General features: G+C 34.0%; 3 protein-coding genes across 8 annotated transcripts in view; 2 read left to right on the top strand and 1 right to left on the bottom strand.

Annotated features, from left to right (window-relative positions):
- The window catches only part of NF1 (neurofibromin 1), a 249,204-nt gene that overhangs the window by 54,174 nt on the left and 176,510 nt on the right, over positions 1–18,520 (bottom strand). The window lies entirely within an intron of this gene.
- On the top strand, positions 1,124–5,573 carry EVI2A (ecotropic viral integration site 2A). The gene is made up of 2 exons (XM_081271729.1): positions 1,124–1,383; positions 4,281–5,573. The coding sequence occupies exon 2, from the start codon at positions 4,296–4,298 to the stop codon at positions 5,019–5,021; it is 726 nt and encodes a 241-aa protein (XP_081127855.1). The 5' UTR covers positions 1,124–1,383; positions 4,281–4,295; the 3' UTR covers positions 5,022–5,573.
- On the top strand, positions 7,959–17,403 carry EVI2B (ecotropic viral integration site 2B). The gene is made up of 2 exons (XM_081270515.1): positions 7,959–8,060; positions 15,446–17,403. The coding sequence occupies exon 2, from the start codon at positions 15,474–15,476 to the stop codon at positions 16,827–16,829; it is 1,356 nt and encodes a 451-aa protein (XP_081126641.1). The 5' UTR covers positions 7,959–8,060; positions 15,446–15,473; the 3' UTR covers positions 16,830–17,403.

The raw sequence follows: 18,520 nt of genomic DNA, 5'->3' as shown, positions 1-18,520 counted from the left end.
TGATAAAAAAGCCCAGGCCTGCTAAATATTAATATATGGGGGGGGGGGTGGCATTTTTCTTATTTTTAAACAATCCTCTGATCTTTATATGCACAAACATTTCTGAATCACTATTTAAAATTAGGGACTTATTTAACTTTTTTTTTTAATTAAGAAAGGAATGATATAACCAAAGAGTTAAATATAAGACATATGAAGGAGTTGGGGTTAGCAAAAAGGATATTATAATAATGTAGATATGGCTAATAAGGACCTAAAATACTATGGTGACAGTAAAAATAGCAAAGATTAAATCAATTTAAGAATATGAAGAAAGGACCAACATGATCCAAAGTCTGATTAGGACTGAAACAAAGAACACGAACTAAAAGTACTTTCTGTTTATCAACCCTCTGAGATTACAAAGCAAGTTACTATCAAGAATAGAAACTAAGAGATCATGAAAGAGGCAGCAACATTTGCAGAAAAAATGAAGTTCATTTTAGACTTGTTAAATTTCAGGTGGTGACAGGACGTGAGAAGAATGTATGTGTATACATACATACTGTATCACACAAAGGCATCTTCAGTCCCACATAATCTAGGTTTACTAAATATTTTCTCAAATCATTGTTATAGTTCCAAATTTGAAATGTTGTATATGGGTATCAATGTTTTTATAATCTGACAAATACCAAAGACTCCAAACTCATGTTTTAAAATCCTTCTGTGGTATATAAATAAAATATCTGGAGAAACCAGGTATGGTAGCACATACCTATAATCCCAGTGACTAGGGAGGCTGAAGCAGAAGGATCACAAGTTTGAGGCCAACCTCAGCAACTCAGCGAGACTCAAAATAAAAGTAAAAAAAAAAAAAAGGGGGGGTGGGGGCTGGGGATGTGGCTAAGTGGTTAAGTGCCCCTGAGTTCAATCCCTAGTCCCCGTACTCCCTGCAAAAAAAAAAAAAAAAGATGCCATCTTATAACTTCTATTGAATGATACAAACATCACTGAGAAGCATATAGCAGGCATATAAAACGAGCAAAAGAGCCAAAGGCATTAAGTGGAAAACCCTCCCTGTTCTGGGGGCGGGATTTGTTCCACAAAGCTTCCTGTTATAAGATTGGCCAGCTAGAAAAGTTGAAGGTTTTTTTCTTTTTTCTTTTTTCCTCTGTGACTTGTTGCTTGAGTTGCAGCAAAAAGGAAATGTGTCATCTGTGGTTTGGTTTTAGAAGTGGAAAGCTAGCTGTATATATCCTTTTTTTTTTTTTTTCCTTAAACTGCAGATTTACTTAAGTTTTGTATTCGCCAAGTCTTATTCTACTTTAATTAAGAGGACAAGAAAAGAAGTGACTTATTAAAATCACATTATAATCAGATTTTGACCAAGAATTTTGTAAGGTAGGTCATATGTATGGTTTTTCTTATGACTTTTCACTTACAACTTTATTTGGATTAGTATTTGAGGAAGTGCTTTCAAAGAGTAAGAATCTCACTAACAAAGTAGAATCATAAGTAACTGAAAATATTTGCTGTTTTTTTCCTGTTATGTAAAATTATTTAAATATTATAAAATGAAATGGGAAGATGATTGTTAACATGAATTTTTAAATTAATATTAGGATCTGATTCTAGACCCTACAAGTAAATTGAAACAACTTGTTATTTAAAAAAAAAAGTTTAAAAAGTAATTCTCATTATTGCTATGCTTAGGCATTATAAAGTTTATTCAAAATAACCAGAGATTAAAAAAAAATTGGTAAGACAACCTTGATTGTATGGCATAAAATAGAGAGTAGAAACAGTCGACAATTCTCAGGCATTTGTAAGGGTAAAAGAAAGTCACACTTTGTTATCAGTTTGTTTATTTGGGCATGGCAGTACATCTGGCTGAAGACAATCAACAGCGGGCCTATTATCTGTCCCGTGGTAAACACTGCTAAAATGTGTACAAATATTATGATGCATGCTACATTGTTATGGACTAATGTGACGAGAATAATCTACTTTAAATCATTTAACATCTAACGCAGAAGTCCAGTCTAGTATAAAAAGATAAAAATCACTTGCTAACTCAATTTAAAGTATTTCGTTGTGAAAGAATCAAAGTATCCAAAGATTTATATCATTCAACTTAAAAGCTGAGGCGGAACAGTACTAATTAGTGCACTGTATCTTTAACTGTTAATGGTCATGATCCAAAAAGTAATCTTGATCCTAGAACATTTAATAAAGTATTTTTCCTCTCTACTATTAACATGAAATATTTCTTTAGGTTAGTTTCCAAATTAACCTTGCTTATTATATGCTATTTTTATTTATGTAATTCAACATATCAGATTTGTTATTCTCCATTTCTGTATTTCAATACTATTATCTAACGACATATACAGCTATTACTTATAAAACATTAACATCCAAAAGCATTATTAGCAGAGTAGCATCTGTGTCACTTGGGAGTGGGTCAGAGACATAGTCTCAGGTCCCACCCTAGACCTGCTGAATTAGAAACTGCATTAAGATTTTTTAAAAAAGATCATGCACATTCAAGTTTGAAAATAATTTATATATAATATACAGGGTTCTTCCCCTGCACCCCTCCACCCTGTACCAGGAATCAAACTCAGGACCTCATATGCTAAGACAAGTACTTTACCATTGAGCTACATCCCTGTCCTTACACAGGGTTAACTTTTCTTTTTTAGTTGTTAATGGACATTTATTTATTTGTTTGTTTGTTTGTTTGTTTATTTATTTATATGTGGTTCTGAGAATCAAACCCAGTGCCTCACACATGCTACACAAGCACTCTACCGGTGACCCACAACCCCATCTCCTTACACAGGTTTCTTAACCAGACAACTGCATTTAGTAAATCTCAGAACAATCCAGTTTTTGCTTTTAGTTTCCTTGAATAAATGCTAATAAAAATATACTTAAAAACATAGTTCAGGACAAAGTGACTACTATTACAAAAGAGATACTCCATTAATGGTCAGATTTTCTGATAGGTCAGTAGTATCTGGACCAGATAAGGCAATTCTACTTAAATCTCTGTAAACATATGGTGGATAATACGAATTAGAAAGAGAACCTGTCCCCTTTTTGTATAGGCTTCTAGGAAGCCCTGAGCCACTGACGCTCATCTTTTTTTTTTTTTTAGTGATGGTAATTAAATTTAAGGCTTTGCCCATTTTCAGCACTATATCACAGAGCTGTACCCTAGGCACTGAATCTCAAATGCTTCAATTATACATTGGGATGCTTACAATCTGCCACTTCATTCTAAGTCTCTAGGATCCTGATGATATATTTCTTCCCATTTTATGATACAATTTTGTTTTTAGAATTATGCCAAAATCAGAAAAGAATGTAAGTTATAAAATAATAAAAAGCAGTCAACTTCTGTTGAACTACTGAGATTATTCAGAAGAAATTTTTTCCCCTCCTTTTTTTTTTTTTTTTTTAGAGTTGCAATAAGGAACTGGGGATGTAGCTCAGTGCGGTAGGGCACTTGCCCAGCATGTTTAAGACACTGGGTTTAAACCCTAGTATCAGTAAACAAAGTCACATTAAGTTAGGGAAAATATAGTGAAAAAAGAGGAACACCACCATAAATTGCTTTTGTAAATACTGGTAAAATATTTCTAAGTACCTCATTATTCTAATCATCAAGATAAGCACTGAAGAAAAAAAAAACCCTGAATTCCTATTTGAAGTCCATTTTCTTTTAGTTTCTATCAAACTTTCCCCCCTTTCCTTCTAAAATACACATAAAAAAACAAACAAAACAAAACAAAACCTTTCTTTTTCTTTTTATAAGTAAAACAAAATTTTCAAGGCCAAATTCTTCTTTACTACAAAGAAGAATTTTAGTTGGAGGGTGGAGAGTTTCAGCAGAATGATCCTTAAATGGTTTTCTTCTTAAAATGAGGAATCAAAATCGTAAAAGCAGAAGTATCTCACTCAAAGCTGAAGTCTAGCAAGTTTAAAAGGGAAAAAAATAAGAAAAGTCACAGTATTTATTTAAAACTAATTAGTAAATATTTGCAATGCTAATTTATAGCATCTAAAAGTACAGTAGACATTAAATGCTTCTTTATACATAATACATAATAATAGAAATCTTCTTTATATATAATAATGGAAAATTCAGTTGAAAAGGAATTCAATAGCAAATGTTAGGCATAAGCTAGTAGTTTACTTTTAAAAACTGAACTGTTTGCCTTTTAACATCAGTCACCAAAACTAAGGAACCATTATTCACAAATTAACAAATGTTACTGATGTCCCAACAGATCACCAGTATACTCATGGAAATGGATCACACAGGACATTATCTGCATCTTGCCTTTCTGATGACAACAACTTTTTTTTTGTCTCCTGGAACAAAAGCAAACTACACACATCTTCGGGCTAACAGTACTACTGCCTGGGATTCAGTTATTCAAAACATCACAGGCAGATACCCAGATGAAAACACTGCCACAACCCCTGTGACTCCTGAAGTGGATTACAAAGCTAATTCTACAAACATGCCTGAAAGAGCAACATCACATCACATCACATCTTTAACTCCTAAATCTGAGCAGGAGCTCTATAAGCCTTCTGTTGCAGGGAACAGTTCTCCAACAGTTGAAAACACAAGCAAAAGTCATGGTGAAATTTTTAAAAAGGATGTCTGTGAGGGAAACAACAACTCAGCAATGCTAATTTGCTTAATTATAATTGCAGTGCTTTTTCTTATCTGTACCCTACTATTTCTATCAACTGTGGTTCTGGCAAACAAAGTCTCATCTCTCAGAAGATCAAAACAAGCAGGCAAGCGGCAGCCTAGAAGCAATGGTGACTTTCTGGCAAGCAGTGGACTATGGCCTGCTGAATCAGACACTTGGAAAAGAGCAAAGCAGCTCACAGGGCCCAATCTCGTGTTGCAATCTACCGGAATGCTCACAGCTACAAGGGAAAGAAAAGATGAAGAAGGAACTGAAAAAGTTACTAACAGATGCTTTAGGGAAGAAAAAATGAACGCAAAGTAGTGATGCGGGAGGTTATGAAGTAAAAAAAAAAAAAGGAAGTCAGTTTGGTATTTAATGCCAAAGTGTTGGACAGATGAGCTAAAATAATGACATGCAATTTAGCATCAGACATATAAGAAAGGGAGATTATATGCCTGCTTACTTAATTACTGAAACTGTATGATTCTGTTTGACATCGAATATTTTTAAAAGAAAATAAACCATGAAGCCTTTGAGTAAGGTTTTAAAACTAAGATGGAAAAAAAGATCAAGGGATAATTAAAAATTCTCTATTCATCAATAGTTAGAAGATCTTTGTCTGAATGTAACTGAACTCTGAAGTAGTTTTAGTATGTTCTTAGAGTCAAGTATATACTTCAATATTTAACAGAAGTCAAATTCCTAATGTATAGATTTGAACTGTACAACATAATGGTACCTTCTTTGCTGGATGTGACAGAGTCCATATCAGCTCATATGTCAACACAACTAATTTCAGGCTTCATGCTTTCATCTTTATGTATGACACACATAAGAAAGTGCTTTTCTACTATAAATATTAAATTAAAACTTAATTTTGTGTAATAAATTAAAACTTATTAGAAGAAAACTGACCATGTATATTTGCCTCCATTTGACTTAATACATTGTAAAGCTCAATGAGAAAAACAGCACAACTAAAATAGTTCAGATTTATAGTTACATTGGAAGGCTAAGATAAATATAAAGTATGTTTTTCTGTTTAAGAGTAACATTCATCTTTTTTATAAATACTGCTTGATGGAGTATTAATAATATTAATATTTGGGCTGGACATGATGATGCATGCCTATAATCCTAGCTACTCAAGAGACTAAGGCAGGAGGGGTTGCAAATTCAAGATTGGCCTAGGCAATTTAGCAAGACACAGTCTCAAAACAAATAAAATAGTAGCTTAGTAATAAAGCACTCTTGGGTTTGATGCACAGTAATGCAAAAAACAAATAATATTAATATTTGGACTTCCAGAATGTGAAGCGGCTAATAAATGACCACTTTTATTTTTCGCTATACAATGTCTTAAGGTTGGAAAACATGATACTTCAGGTAATTGGCTTTGAAGAAACTGGAGGTGGTGCATGCCTGTAATCCCAGCAGCCTGGGAGGCTGAGGCAATAAGCAACTCAGTGAGATCCTGTCTCTCCCTCATACCACACCCCACCCCACCCCCCACCCCCCAAGAAAAGAAAGAAAGAAATTGGCTTCAAGTAAAACAATGACTTACATTCAAGTCACAGTGCCCTGCTTTCAGGTTATCTTTTGAGGGATAAAATGTCCCAGATTAGAAATGACTCTGGGCAGCACTTCCATTTTATGCACATTAAATATCTAAGACTGAGCACCAGAACACAATAGAGACAACACAAAGTCCTCCTTGAATCAAGTGTCTTAAATAAATACCTGTCAGGAAATTAAAGCAAAACAATATCTATATAAAATATATTTCATATCCAACATACTGGTCAAATATTTTCTCAATGAATAGAAAGCTTTTATATAATTAAGGAATATTTAAAATTGATCATTCACTGCCTTGGCTATTAAACATACATCCTCAGAATGATATAATTCAGTGATAGTTCATGATACTTAAAGATGGTAGGAAAGATACCTTTCACTTCAAAAAAATTTTTTAAAATATTTTTTAGTTGTAGGTGGACACAATCTCTTTTTATTTCTTTTTTTTAATGTGGTGCTGAGGTTCGAACCCAGTGCCTCATGTGTGCTAGGTGAGCGCTCTACCACTGAGCCACAACCCCAGTCCCTCACTTCAAATTTTTTTTTTAACAACATCTTTATTTTATTTTTATGAGGTGCTGAGAATCGAACCCAGTGCCTCATACATGCTAGGCGAGCGCATTACCACTTGAGCCACATCCCCAGCTCTCACTTCAAATTTTTAAAGTTATTTTTGAATAAAAATACTGTTATTTTCTACCCCTAGGTACTATGGTTCACTAGCTTAATTCAGGATTTTAAAATAGTGAGGCAAAATCTTATAACATTTAATTTTGTTCTGTTACTCTTTTTGAATAAAGTTATAAGTACTTTAAACTAGGCCATAATAATCCGTATTCTCCTGCAGTGATCAGGGGAAGGAGGTCGTGAATTGATAGTTGATAATACACACTATTCAAGGCATTTATACATTTATTTAATCTCATAGTAAATTAGGGATTACAATCTTCATTTTTCAGATGAAGATGAAAGAACTTGCACAAAGAAATTTTCATTCAGACAGACTTTTTCACTATAGTTTGCCCACTTAATTTCTTATTTTAAAAACTATATGGTACTGGGGATGTAGCTTACTGGTAGAGCACTTGTCCATCACACACATGGCCTCTAGCACTTCAAAAAATAAAAATAAAAGTGCATTTGGTGAGAATAATTTACTCTCTTACTTGGGCTGTCTTTTGCCTATATTATGAATGAAGACATAACATTACCATTAAATGGTTACCTACTGTGTGTAAAACATTCATAAATGGTTATTTAATTTTCACAATAACCCAACATGAGAAATATTCCTTCAGAGGAGAAAATGGTTACTCAGAAGTACAGCGACTTCCTTAAGGTCACATAAGTAAACAGAACACAACATTAATTTTTACTAGAAGAATCTAATTATGGGTAATACACAACTGGCAGCATTTTTCCCCTTAGAATACACAATTTTCTCTTCAGGACTCCATTTTAAATATTTAAATTATATAATCACATTACTACAGCATCTCAAATGTTTACTTAGAAACATTAATTAAAAGCATTCAAATCACATAGCTCCAAATTGTGTTTCAAAATAAGTTCTGTTATAGTAGTACATTTCTTAGTCATTTTGTGGCTTATTGCACTTCCGGCAAGAGCTATTGATAAACTTCCTCTGTTCTGCAGAAACCATTTTAGTGACTAGAGGACCACTTATAATCTGAGGTGAATCACCCCTTTTGCTTTCTTAGCCAAAACACCAACATGTCCTATTAGAACAACAATTTGGCACTCTGCAAAAGAAGTTAACAGGTAAGAAAATTTTCACATGGGCCATCTGGTTTACTTTTTGCTTTATACAAAATGTATTTTAAAAACTAATATATTATTAGTATTTAAAACTTAAATTCAACTCTTTTATAATTTATAGATGTCTGTAACAGTTTTTCATGGATTTACTGAATGGAATTAAAAAATACTCAGTGTTGAGCTTGCCTTAGAGAAAGATTTTTTCCCCTAGGTTTTTATAATTATAAGCCCATTGACTTAATCAAAATATTTGTTAACCTTAGTTTTAAAATGAAAAGAAATAAATACAGCCATAGAAGATAAATCTAAGGACTACAAATAAAATTAGATTCTATGAGCTATGACTAAAATAATGTTAAAATTTCTAGGGATTGGGGATGTAGATCAGTGGTTGAGTGACTATCTAGCATGAAGTCCTGCTTTGTTCCCCAGCACCACACACACATATAAACACAATATTCTAATTTGCTTTTTATAAAATTTTCCTATCTATAATGTATAGATTTAAATTATTTTTTATTTTTTTAATCCTCTTTAGATTCCATAGGTCACCTTCACTTAATTTAAAAAGAAATAAAAATGATGTACTTAATTATTATTTTTATAGAAATAGAATTTTATATAAGTAATAATGAAAATACTGTAATTCATTTTAAAAGCTCCCTAAGCAAAAATGTTATGACAGAATGTTCACATATATTCAAATCATCTGCATGTTTATGTCACATATTCTTATCTGAGTCTTTAATAAAGATACAGGAAAAAAAACACTCACAGAATAAACAACAGAAAACTGTTAATGCATACAAAAGATGTTTACACTGTGAGTAAACTGGGCAATTACAAAGTAGATTTGTCCTCTAAATAAAAATTGCAAAAAGTCTACACAGATCTGCAATTTCAAGGAATAAATTCACAGTGGTTTATATTCTATCTCAACACTTCATAAACACTTTCTCTTATAGTAGTACACTTTGAATTTCTTCTAAATGGATTACTTGTAAGAAGTTATTACAGAAGCTGGAAAAAGAAAAGATTTTTTTAAAAGATAAGACTTATCTAAAAAAGACAAGGATTAGTCCCTAATTCAATGCTTAATAGCATCTGTTTTTCAACTAATTCCTACATAATTCTACTTAGAAGTAAAATTATCAATTCTGAACAAATTTGAATTTGGTAAACATAAATCTAATACCTTTTAATACCTAATCTTTAAGAAAGTACCACAGATTTCCCAGTGAACTTTCTAAATAAGATAACTGATAGGATAACCATTAAAAACTCCCATAGCTGTTTTTCACAGAATCACAGGACAAACACAGGCTTTCTGGTAGTTCTTTTCCTACTCTATATTTTCTGCTCTTTCTCAAGACACAGAACTGTTCTTTTCCTCCTTTTATGGTTTCAAAACTTCTCTAGTTGGAAATACCACTACTACTAAATTTTAATCTATTATATTTGCACTATAACTTAATTTTATTATCTCAAAGTAACTGGAATATAGATACGATTTTTGATATAGCCATCTACTATTGCCTTTTTACCTATGATATATTCTCCAAATCTTTTTGATTCCCTTTAAAAGATAATATTTCCTATCATATCCAACTTAACATCATCAATTTTAAATGTTGGACCCTTCATGTATTTGTGCATTATATTCATGAGAACATGCCTAATACATGGTGTTCCTGCTTCACTGTTAACTGCCTTTAACATGCTTATTGATTAAAGCCTCAAAGTGTCAGCCTAAAAAAATGAATAAATACTTTCATATGAAGGTTGACAAATTTAAGATTTGCCTGAGTAAGAGATTAAAGGATTTCTAGAAAAATCCTACACAGAATGGGAATAGGTTCTTTGAAGTGATTAGCAGGTATACATCTGGATAGTTTTGGGGGAGGGAGGGATGGGAAGAATCTTAAAGATCCTTACAGCAGACAGTGTGCAATTAAAACTAAATGAGCTTGAGAGGCTGATTCATTAGAGTCCTCCATCTTGGACAGACAGCTCCTTTCTGCTGGTTCCCATACCCACAAACAGGCCAGTGACAGGGAGTAGCACTTTGTAGTTTGGTCCTTTAATCTTTTCCTCCCACTACATCTTATCCACTTCAACTTTCTTTAGTAACTTCTTGCTAATTACATAACCATATTGCTTTTAGTTGTTTTTTTAAACTTTTCTTTGTTGCTTCCTATAATTTTTGTTTCATTTTTCTCTTCTGCTATTTGTATTTCTTTATATCCTCTTTTCATATTCTTCTAAGTTTTCTTCTCTTTTTCATTTCTCTGTCCCATATTGTTCTTTCTACTATCTTCTTCCCCTGCAGAAACAATGCACTTCACATACATACCACCTACATGCTAAAAGCATGTATGTTAAATAATTTTCTGTACTTTTGCAATAACACTAAGTCTTGAAAAAAGTCCATTTTTTCACCAGTATATCCACTTCTACTTAGACTTTTTTAAAGTCTTACTCCTTTTCTGAACTATTCTAAATGGCTGTAGTATGATTCTAACAGACTCCAATATTCTGATACTCAGATCCTAAAAGGGTAAAAAAAAATCACCTGAAGAGTGGGGAAAAGTGGTAGGAGAGGTAAAAAGTGGAATTTGTTGTTGTAACCCTTAAATGACAAGTGAAAATTTCACAGTGGGTTCTACTAACTTCCTATTGATACAAGAGGATATAAACCTACCACAATTGATTTTACAAACTCCACTGAGTTTATTTGTGTTTCTGCTTGGGCTCTTTCCTCCTCGACTGCCTTTTACAGCTAACTAAAAAGAGGAACCATATGGTTGCTTTATTTTAAGCAAAGTCACAAAGGAGGAAATATTTCTAGCCGAAGACAGCTCATGGCCTATATGTTCTGTTGCTTTGCAAAGCGTTTTCTAGAAATATTTAAAAAATAAAACTCCAAAGAATAAGATTTTCTAACAAAGCCTCCCCACCACCCTTCTTTTTGGAGGCTATAAGAATAGTAGGTAGGTTGGAATTGCACCTAGAGATGATCCTAATATTATTGCTAAGTTTCAGATTTTCCCCTTTTAAACATTTTTTTAAATGAACAACAAAATAATGTACTGACTTAATATTTTGCTTTCTCTGTTTATATTCTTCTGGTAGCAGTTTTTTTTTTTTTTTTTTTAAGAACTAGAGTCTGAGCCCAGGGACACTTCACACCTCAGCTACATCCCAGCCCTTTTAAATTTTTTTGAAATACTCTTTTAGTTATACATGGACACAATATCTTTATTTTGTTTATTTATTTTTATGTGGTGCTGAGGATCAAACACAGTATCTCACATGTGTAAAGCAGGCGCTCTGCCACTAAGCCACAAACCCAGCCCCATTGATTGATTGATTGATTGATTGATTTTATTTTGAGGCAGCTCTTCACTAAATTGCTGAAGGTCTTGTTAAGTTGCTGAGGCTGGCCTCAAACTTGCAACCCTCCTGTCTCAGCCTCCCAAGTGGCAGGGATCAGAGGCATGTGATACCATGCCCAGCCTGGTAGAAGTCTTAAGAAAAAGTAAAATGGAAAGGAACCAAGAAGTCCTATAGAGGTTAAATGTTTGTTTTCAGAACTCCTAATGTAGAAGGTATTATACTGCAGAGGAATTAAAATACAAAAACATGAGACAGTGAGGGGTATTAGAAAGAATATAAGCTTTGAACAAATAAAGCAGTAAAATAAACTAAGACTATAATGATGGGGTGGCAAGAGAATGAAGTATGATGAATCTGGGAAAGGAAGGAAGGAAAGAAGAAAAGAAAAATAGTAAAGCTCTGAAATCAGATGGTCCTGGGCACAAGTTCCCAGTCTATCACTAACAGTGATGTAACATGGGCAAACTGCTTAACCCACTTGAATCTGTCGCTTTATTTATAAATCAAGAGTCATTCTTCATAAAGCCATTTAAATATTAAATGAAGTAAGATGTATGTAAAATATCTGGGATGGATGGTACAACACAGTTGTTCTAGATAAATATTTTTATTTTTTGTTTCATTCTGCCTTTGTCAAAGTTCTTTATAATCTTGCTTGAGAAAATAATACAAACAAAATATGAGAAGCCAAGTGATTAAAAAAAACATTACTTGAGAGAATAGAAGTGTGAGTGAGGTACACACATGAAAGTATCTAAGGAACCATAAAGACAGTAAGAACCAGGAAGATTCAGGGAATAGCTGATCTCTGGGCTGTGGTCAGTCACAGAGAACTTGGTTCAAGAAGGGAAATTTAAACTGAAGTCTATAAGAAGAAGACAGGTTCAGATACACAGTTTGAAGGGGGAAGAGAATAGGTATGGGGAAAACCACATTCTAACATGGTGGAAAACAGCATAATTAAAAGGTATCTGTTGGGGTACCGCTCAAGCGGTAGCGCGCTCGCCTGGCATGCGTGCAGCCCGGGTTCGATCCTCAGCACCACATACAAACAAAGATGTTGTGTCCGCCAAATACTAAAAAATAAATATTAAAATTCTCTCTCTCTCTCTCCCCCTCTCTCTCACTCTCTTTAAAAAAAAAAAAAGGTATCTGTTTAGAGAGAAAGGTATGGGTTTACAAATTTATGTAAGGAAGAAAACTCAGTTTAGAAGATTTACTTTGACTGAAACGGGGAACCCTCAAAGCAAAGGAGTAGTAACCAGATCATGAATGCTTTTCATCAGCAGTGGGCAGGAAAGGTGAAAGAACTATTTTAAAATTTAGACTTGAAGCATTAAAGAGAAAGAGAGTACAAAGGAAAAGATAGAATGGGGGAAAAAATTTCAATGTCTTTTCTTCTCAAATAGGGTCATTTACCATCACTGCACATTAGCTGGTGTAGGATAAGCAGTGAAAACTACTCAAGTATGGTGAAAAGTCTGTTTTAGAAACCTTTTACTGTACCTTGAAACAGAGTATCACATCTCTCTCTGTTAGAAAGACTTTCTATAAATCATAGGAAAAATAGTTTCTTATTATATATACACCAGGATCTAACACTGAGATTTTCCTTTCCCGCAGGTTAAGAAATAGCTGGTAGTTACCATTGTGTTTGATGACACACAAAACACTACGCTGCACTCAGAACTGAAAGTTGTCTTCCTATATATAGTTCCTTATTATAGAGATAAGGCAACTGACAACAGGAGAGATTAAGTGACTAGTGCTTGTGGTTAGATATGAAGTTAAGTGGCAGAGATAAAACTGGAACTTAATTCTTGAAGTTTTATTATTACCACATCTCACAAAAAGCTCTACCTTCCAAAAATGGCTAGTTTTCCCAAGCCCCTATTGCTTAATTAGTTCTCATTTTTAAGACTTAGTTCCAGTTTCACTCTTCTGGGAAACCTTCCTGAAGCCCTCCCAGACTAAATTAGTTCCTCTGTGCATTTCCTAAATACTTTTGTGAGAAAGTTTATTAAATTATTGTCTTTTTTTTTTTAAATACCTGTTTAGCTACTAAAAGAATCTGGAATACTTGAAAGGCAGAAACTATTTTTTTTGTGTGTGTGTGTACCAGGGATTGAATCCAGGGGCACTTAACCACGGAGCCACATCCCCAGCCCCTTTCTATACTTTATTTAGAGACAGGGTTTTGATAAGTTACTTAGGGCCTCACTAAGTTGCTGAGGCTTTGAACTCACCTTCTTCCTGCCTCAGCCTCCTGAGCGGCTGGGATTACAGACATGAGTCACTATGCCTGGCAACTTTTTAAAATAACCTAAACCTAGACAGGACCTGACACAAATATGGTGTTTGGCAATACACTAATGAAACTTAGCAGCAGGTGTGTTTGAAAAAATGGATAAGGGTGACTTGACCAGGTTTGGAGATCTGTCTAGATATTGAGCCTATGATTTTGAGTTGGATTTTCTTTTTGTTTGTTTTTTTAATATTTATTTTTTAGTTCTAAGTGGACACAATATCTTTATTTTACATTTACATGGTGCTGAGGATCAAACCCAGTGACTCACACGTGCTAGGAAAGTACTCTACCACTGAGCCACAATACCAGCCCCTTGAATTGATTTTCTTTTAAAAAAAATATGCTTTTTAGCATAGATATGCATGCTAGACACTGAGGATGCCACAAAGATTACCATTACAATGAACTTAGTGCACATATGATTAATCAAAAAAGAGAATCTGTAATCCCAGCAGCTCAGGAGGCTGAGACAGGAGGATTGTGACTTCAAAGCCAGACTTAGCAATTTAGTGAGGTCCTAAGTAACTCAGGGAGACCCTGTCTCTAAATAAAATATAAAAAGGGCTGGGAATGTGGCTCAATGGTTAAGTGCCCCTGGGTTTTATCCCTGGTACCAAAAAAAAAAAAAAAAAAAAAAAAAAAAAAATTGTGAGAGTTCTCTGTGACAGCTTTGAGATAAAGATGAATTACATTTTCAACATGTTCAATTTGCTGAGAGTGAAATACATACATGGAATGTTCACAGGTTGGGAGTTATGACATAAAGATGTGATTTAAAATCTTACAGGAACAAAGAAAAGTAGGTAAGAGGGAGAAGTGAATATCAAGTATCTACATTTAGGAGATAGGAGAAAAAGAGGAGCTAATGAAATTGACATGAAGGAAGACAGTATTTCAAAGAGCTACTCAAATATTAGTGAGGGAATAGTGAATAGTGGCAAATGTAAGACAATTAAGTAAAGACAATTGGATCAAGGTAGGAGGAGATCAATAGTGTTTTTCAAGGCAGCAGAATCAACACATTTCTAGTAACAGAGGATGAGAAAAAGTAGACAGCACTTGGACCAAGCATAATGAGCCTATGAACCTGAGAAGTATGATATGAGATGAAGGAATATAATGCAAGAAAGCTAGAGGGGCTGCAGGGCCAAATACAGATCTTATACCAGGATTAAAAGAGAGCTGAGGGGCTGGGGTTGTGGCTCAACGGTAGAGCGCTTGCCTAGCATGTGCAAGGCCCTGGGTTTGATCCTCAGCACCACATAAATATAAACAAATAAAATAAAGGTATTGTGTCCAACTACAACTAAAAAATTAAAAAATAATATCAAAAGAGAGTTGAGTATGGTAATACATACCTATAGCCCCAGGGAGGCTGATGCTGAAGAATTTTGAGTTCAAGTCTAGCATGAGCAACACAGTGAGACCCCCATCCCAAAGGGAAACAAGACATTACTACCTAAGAGGTCCAAATGCTATATGATAAGTTGGAGTATATTCAAGAGTTATTTATGCTAGCCTACAGTTTGTCAAGTATAAATTAGAATAATAAACATTAATTGGGTACCCACCTGCTTTATGCCAGGCATTGTAATGTAAAGTCAAATGTAACTAGATAACTTAAGATACCAAATGATACTTGATTGTCTTTTTCTTTCTTTCTTTTTTTTTTTTAATTATAAAGCTACTGGTAAAGAGGAAACAGATCTCAAATGGATTCCAAATATTTCATCTTAATTTTGTTTTCTGGATACCTGAACAGTATATTTTGCTCAAGGACAGAAGCAAATACAACAGAAAAGCAACCACAATCCACTTTATTTACATCATCAATGCCATATAGCTCAGCTTATGTTCAAAATACAACAGAGAATCTTTCAGATCAACCAAAACAATCAATAACATCTGTCAAAGTCACTGCTGGACAACCAACATCAGCTATCCGTACCCCTTCTGGAAAACCAACAAAATATACTCCTGCTAGACCACTTACCTATATCATCACCAATCAACCAACAGCAGTAGCCAGCACTTCATTCTCACAAACAGCATCAGATATGTCGACCTCTACCAGACAACTACCGCCTTCTGCCCACACTTCCACCAGACAACCATCAACATCATCACTTTCCTACACTCCTACTCAACAACCGTCGTTACCTGTAGACACATCTTCTAGAAAATCAGTGCTACCGACTGTTGGTTATCTATCCATACAGTCAACACCAGCTGTCCAAAATTCACCTAGGAATACACCAGGGTTCAATTTAAAAACTACCACTAACAAAAGAATTTCAAATAATTATAATTCAATAACTGCCATATTAATCGGTACAATTATGACTTCTATGCTCGTAGCTATAATCGTAATTGTACTATGGAAATGCTTGAGAAAACCAGTTTTAAATGATCAAAACTGGGCAGGCAGGTCTCCATTTGCTGATGGAGAAACCCCTGATATATGTATGGATAACATTAGGGAAAATGAAGTATCCACAAAACGTACATCAATTGTTTCACTTATGACCTGGAAACCCAGCAAAAGCACACTTTTAGCAGATGACTTAGAAATTAAGTTGTTTCAATCAAGTGAAAACATTGAAGATGCCAACGACCCCAAAACAGAGAAAATAAAAGATCAAGTAAATGGTACATCAGATGACAGTGCTGATGGGTCAACAATTGGTACCGCTGTTTCTTCTTCAGATGATTCTAATCAAGATTTTAATCTGCCTCCACCACTTCCCCTCCTTGATTTGGAAGGAGGAGAGAGTAACCAATCTGACAAACACATAATGACAATTGTACCTCCTCTTCCAAATGATCCTACTAATTTCCAACCAACTCTGAACAGTCTGAATCAAGACTCTGAAGATCATAATTCTAAAACCAAACAGTCATTTACATCATGCCCTGACTCATTTAATTTGCCCTTGCCACCAGAAGATTTTATAAAAAATCAAGAAGATTCCAACAATGAGATCCAGTGTCAAGAGTTTTCTATACTTCCTGACTCTAATCAAGATTTTAATGATTCTCTGCCACCACCACCTGCAGAATTATTGTAAATATCACAACTTACTTTTAGCCAATCTTCTATCTTTAAATGACTCTATCTTCTATTATTCCTCAAGTGATGTAATATATAAAATGTTAAATTGGTAGCCAATTTCAATTTTTTATTCAGGAACTACCAGAAATGAATACAAAACCCACGTGTATAAGCAATTTTTTTAAAATTATAAAACAATGATATGTTTATTAGCTATAAAACCTGCCGTTAAAGTACATTTTACATGTGAACATTATATATGTCAATAACTTACATATTTTGAAACCTAGCAATTGACATGTATTTCTTACTACCCAACAGACATTTTTTTTTCCTGAAAAGCTTTATATAAACTTGTCTTAAATAAATGCAATTTAATTTTTCCATTTCAAAGTTTCGGAAAGAATATTAAATATACATTCCAAGTTTTAAATTAATACCTTAAATGTTAAATAAATATTCGAAGTTTATGAGAAAGAAATACTTAAATGTTTGTGAATAAAAAAATTTTTCTCTTTAGTCTCACTTGAAATAGTAAAACAAACATATTAAAACATCAAACTATAGGGTTGACTTAGGACTTTGCCCTGAAAAAAATATGAGCATGCACCATGAAATACCATGAAATGCTAGCATTTTTCCCATGATGCTGAGAGTGAAATATTTTAAACTAGCCTACTTAGAAAGTTACTTACAGGATGAGGGGCTAGGGTTGTGGCCCAGTGGTAAAGCGCTTGCCTAGCATGTGCGAGGCTCTGGGTTCGATCCTCAGCACCACATAAAAATAAAATAAAGGTATTGTGTCCACCTACAACTAAATAAACAAAATACTGAAGAAAAAAAAAAAAGAAAGTTACTTCCTGGGGTTGGAAATAGCTCAGTGGTAGAGTGCTTGGTTAGTAAGTGCAAAGCCTTAAGTTCAATTCTCAGCACTGGAATAAAAAAAAAAAAAGTCACTTCCTTATACACCTAAAGCACCTAAACAAAATGAAGTGTTAGGAAGAGAGGGAGAAAGAAACCTTTTGTTACTATACATTGAAGCTTGCATTTTTTGCTACCAGGGATTGAACCCAGTGGCATATCCCCAACATTTTTTGAGGCATAAAAGTTGTTTTTTTTTTCCTAAAAACTTTTATTAGTTATTGATGGGCCTTTATTCATTTATTTGTTTATATATGGTGTTGAGAATCGAACCCAGAGCCTGACACATGCTAGGCAAGCACGCTACCACTGAGCCACACCCCAGCCCTAAAAGTTGTTTTTAAACAAACTTTTTAAAATGCAGAATATTTCATCTTTTATCCACTACCTGTAAGGTGATAAATGTGAGATATCAGAATAGTGATGAGACCAATGTTTGTCAAAATGAAGATGAAGAGCAATCATGGTCTGAACTTTCGGACATGCCAGCTTAGGTTTGCAGTAGTGCTTCTTTGCCCAACAAGCACATATTTTTCCTCTTTATCCCCAAATGAACTCCAACGGGAGAGACTTAGAATGAAATGTGGTAACCTTACTGGTAGCTTAGCCTTGGAGAATCTTTCATAGTTCTGGGATTTTTCAGAAGAGAATGCAGTATTTATTGGTAATACCAGTTTTCAAGAAACTAATAAAGTTCCATCTTTAATAAAAAAAATAATAAGGCTTTTAGACTTTGGAATTTTCTATATAACATTAGTCCTTTAATCTTCCAAGCCATTTCTTGCT

This window comes from Spermophilus citellus (assembly GCF_964194105.1).
Source record: "Spermophilus citellus genome assembly, chromosome: 17".
Classification (NCBI taxonomy): Eukaryota; Metazoa; Chordata; class Mammalia; order Rodentia; family Sciuridae; genus Spermophilus; species Spermophilus citellus.
The sequence above is the reverse complement of the archived record's forward strand: the minus strand, read 5'-3'. Positions and strand labels throughout refer to the sequence as shown.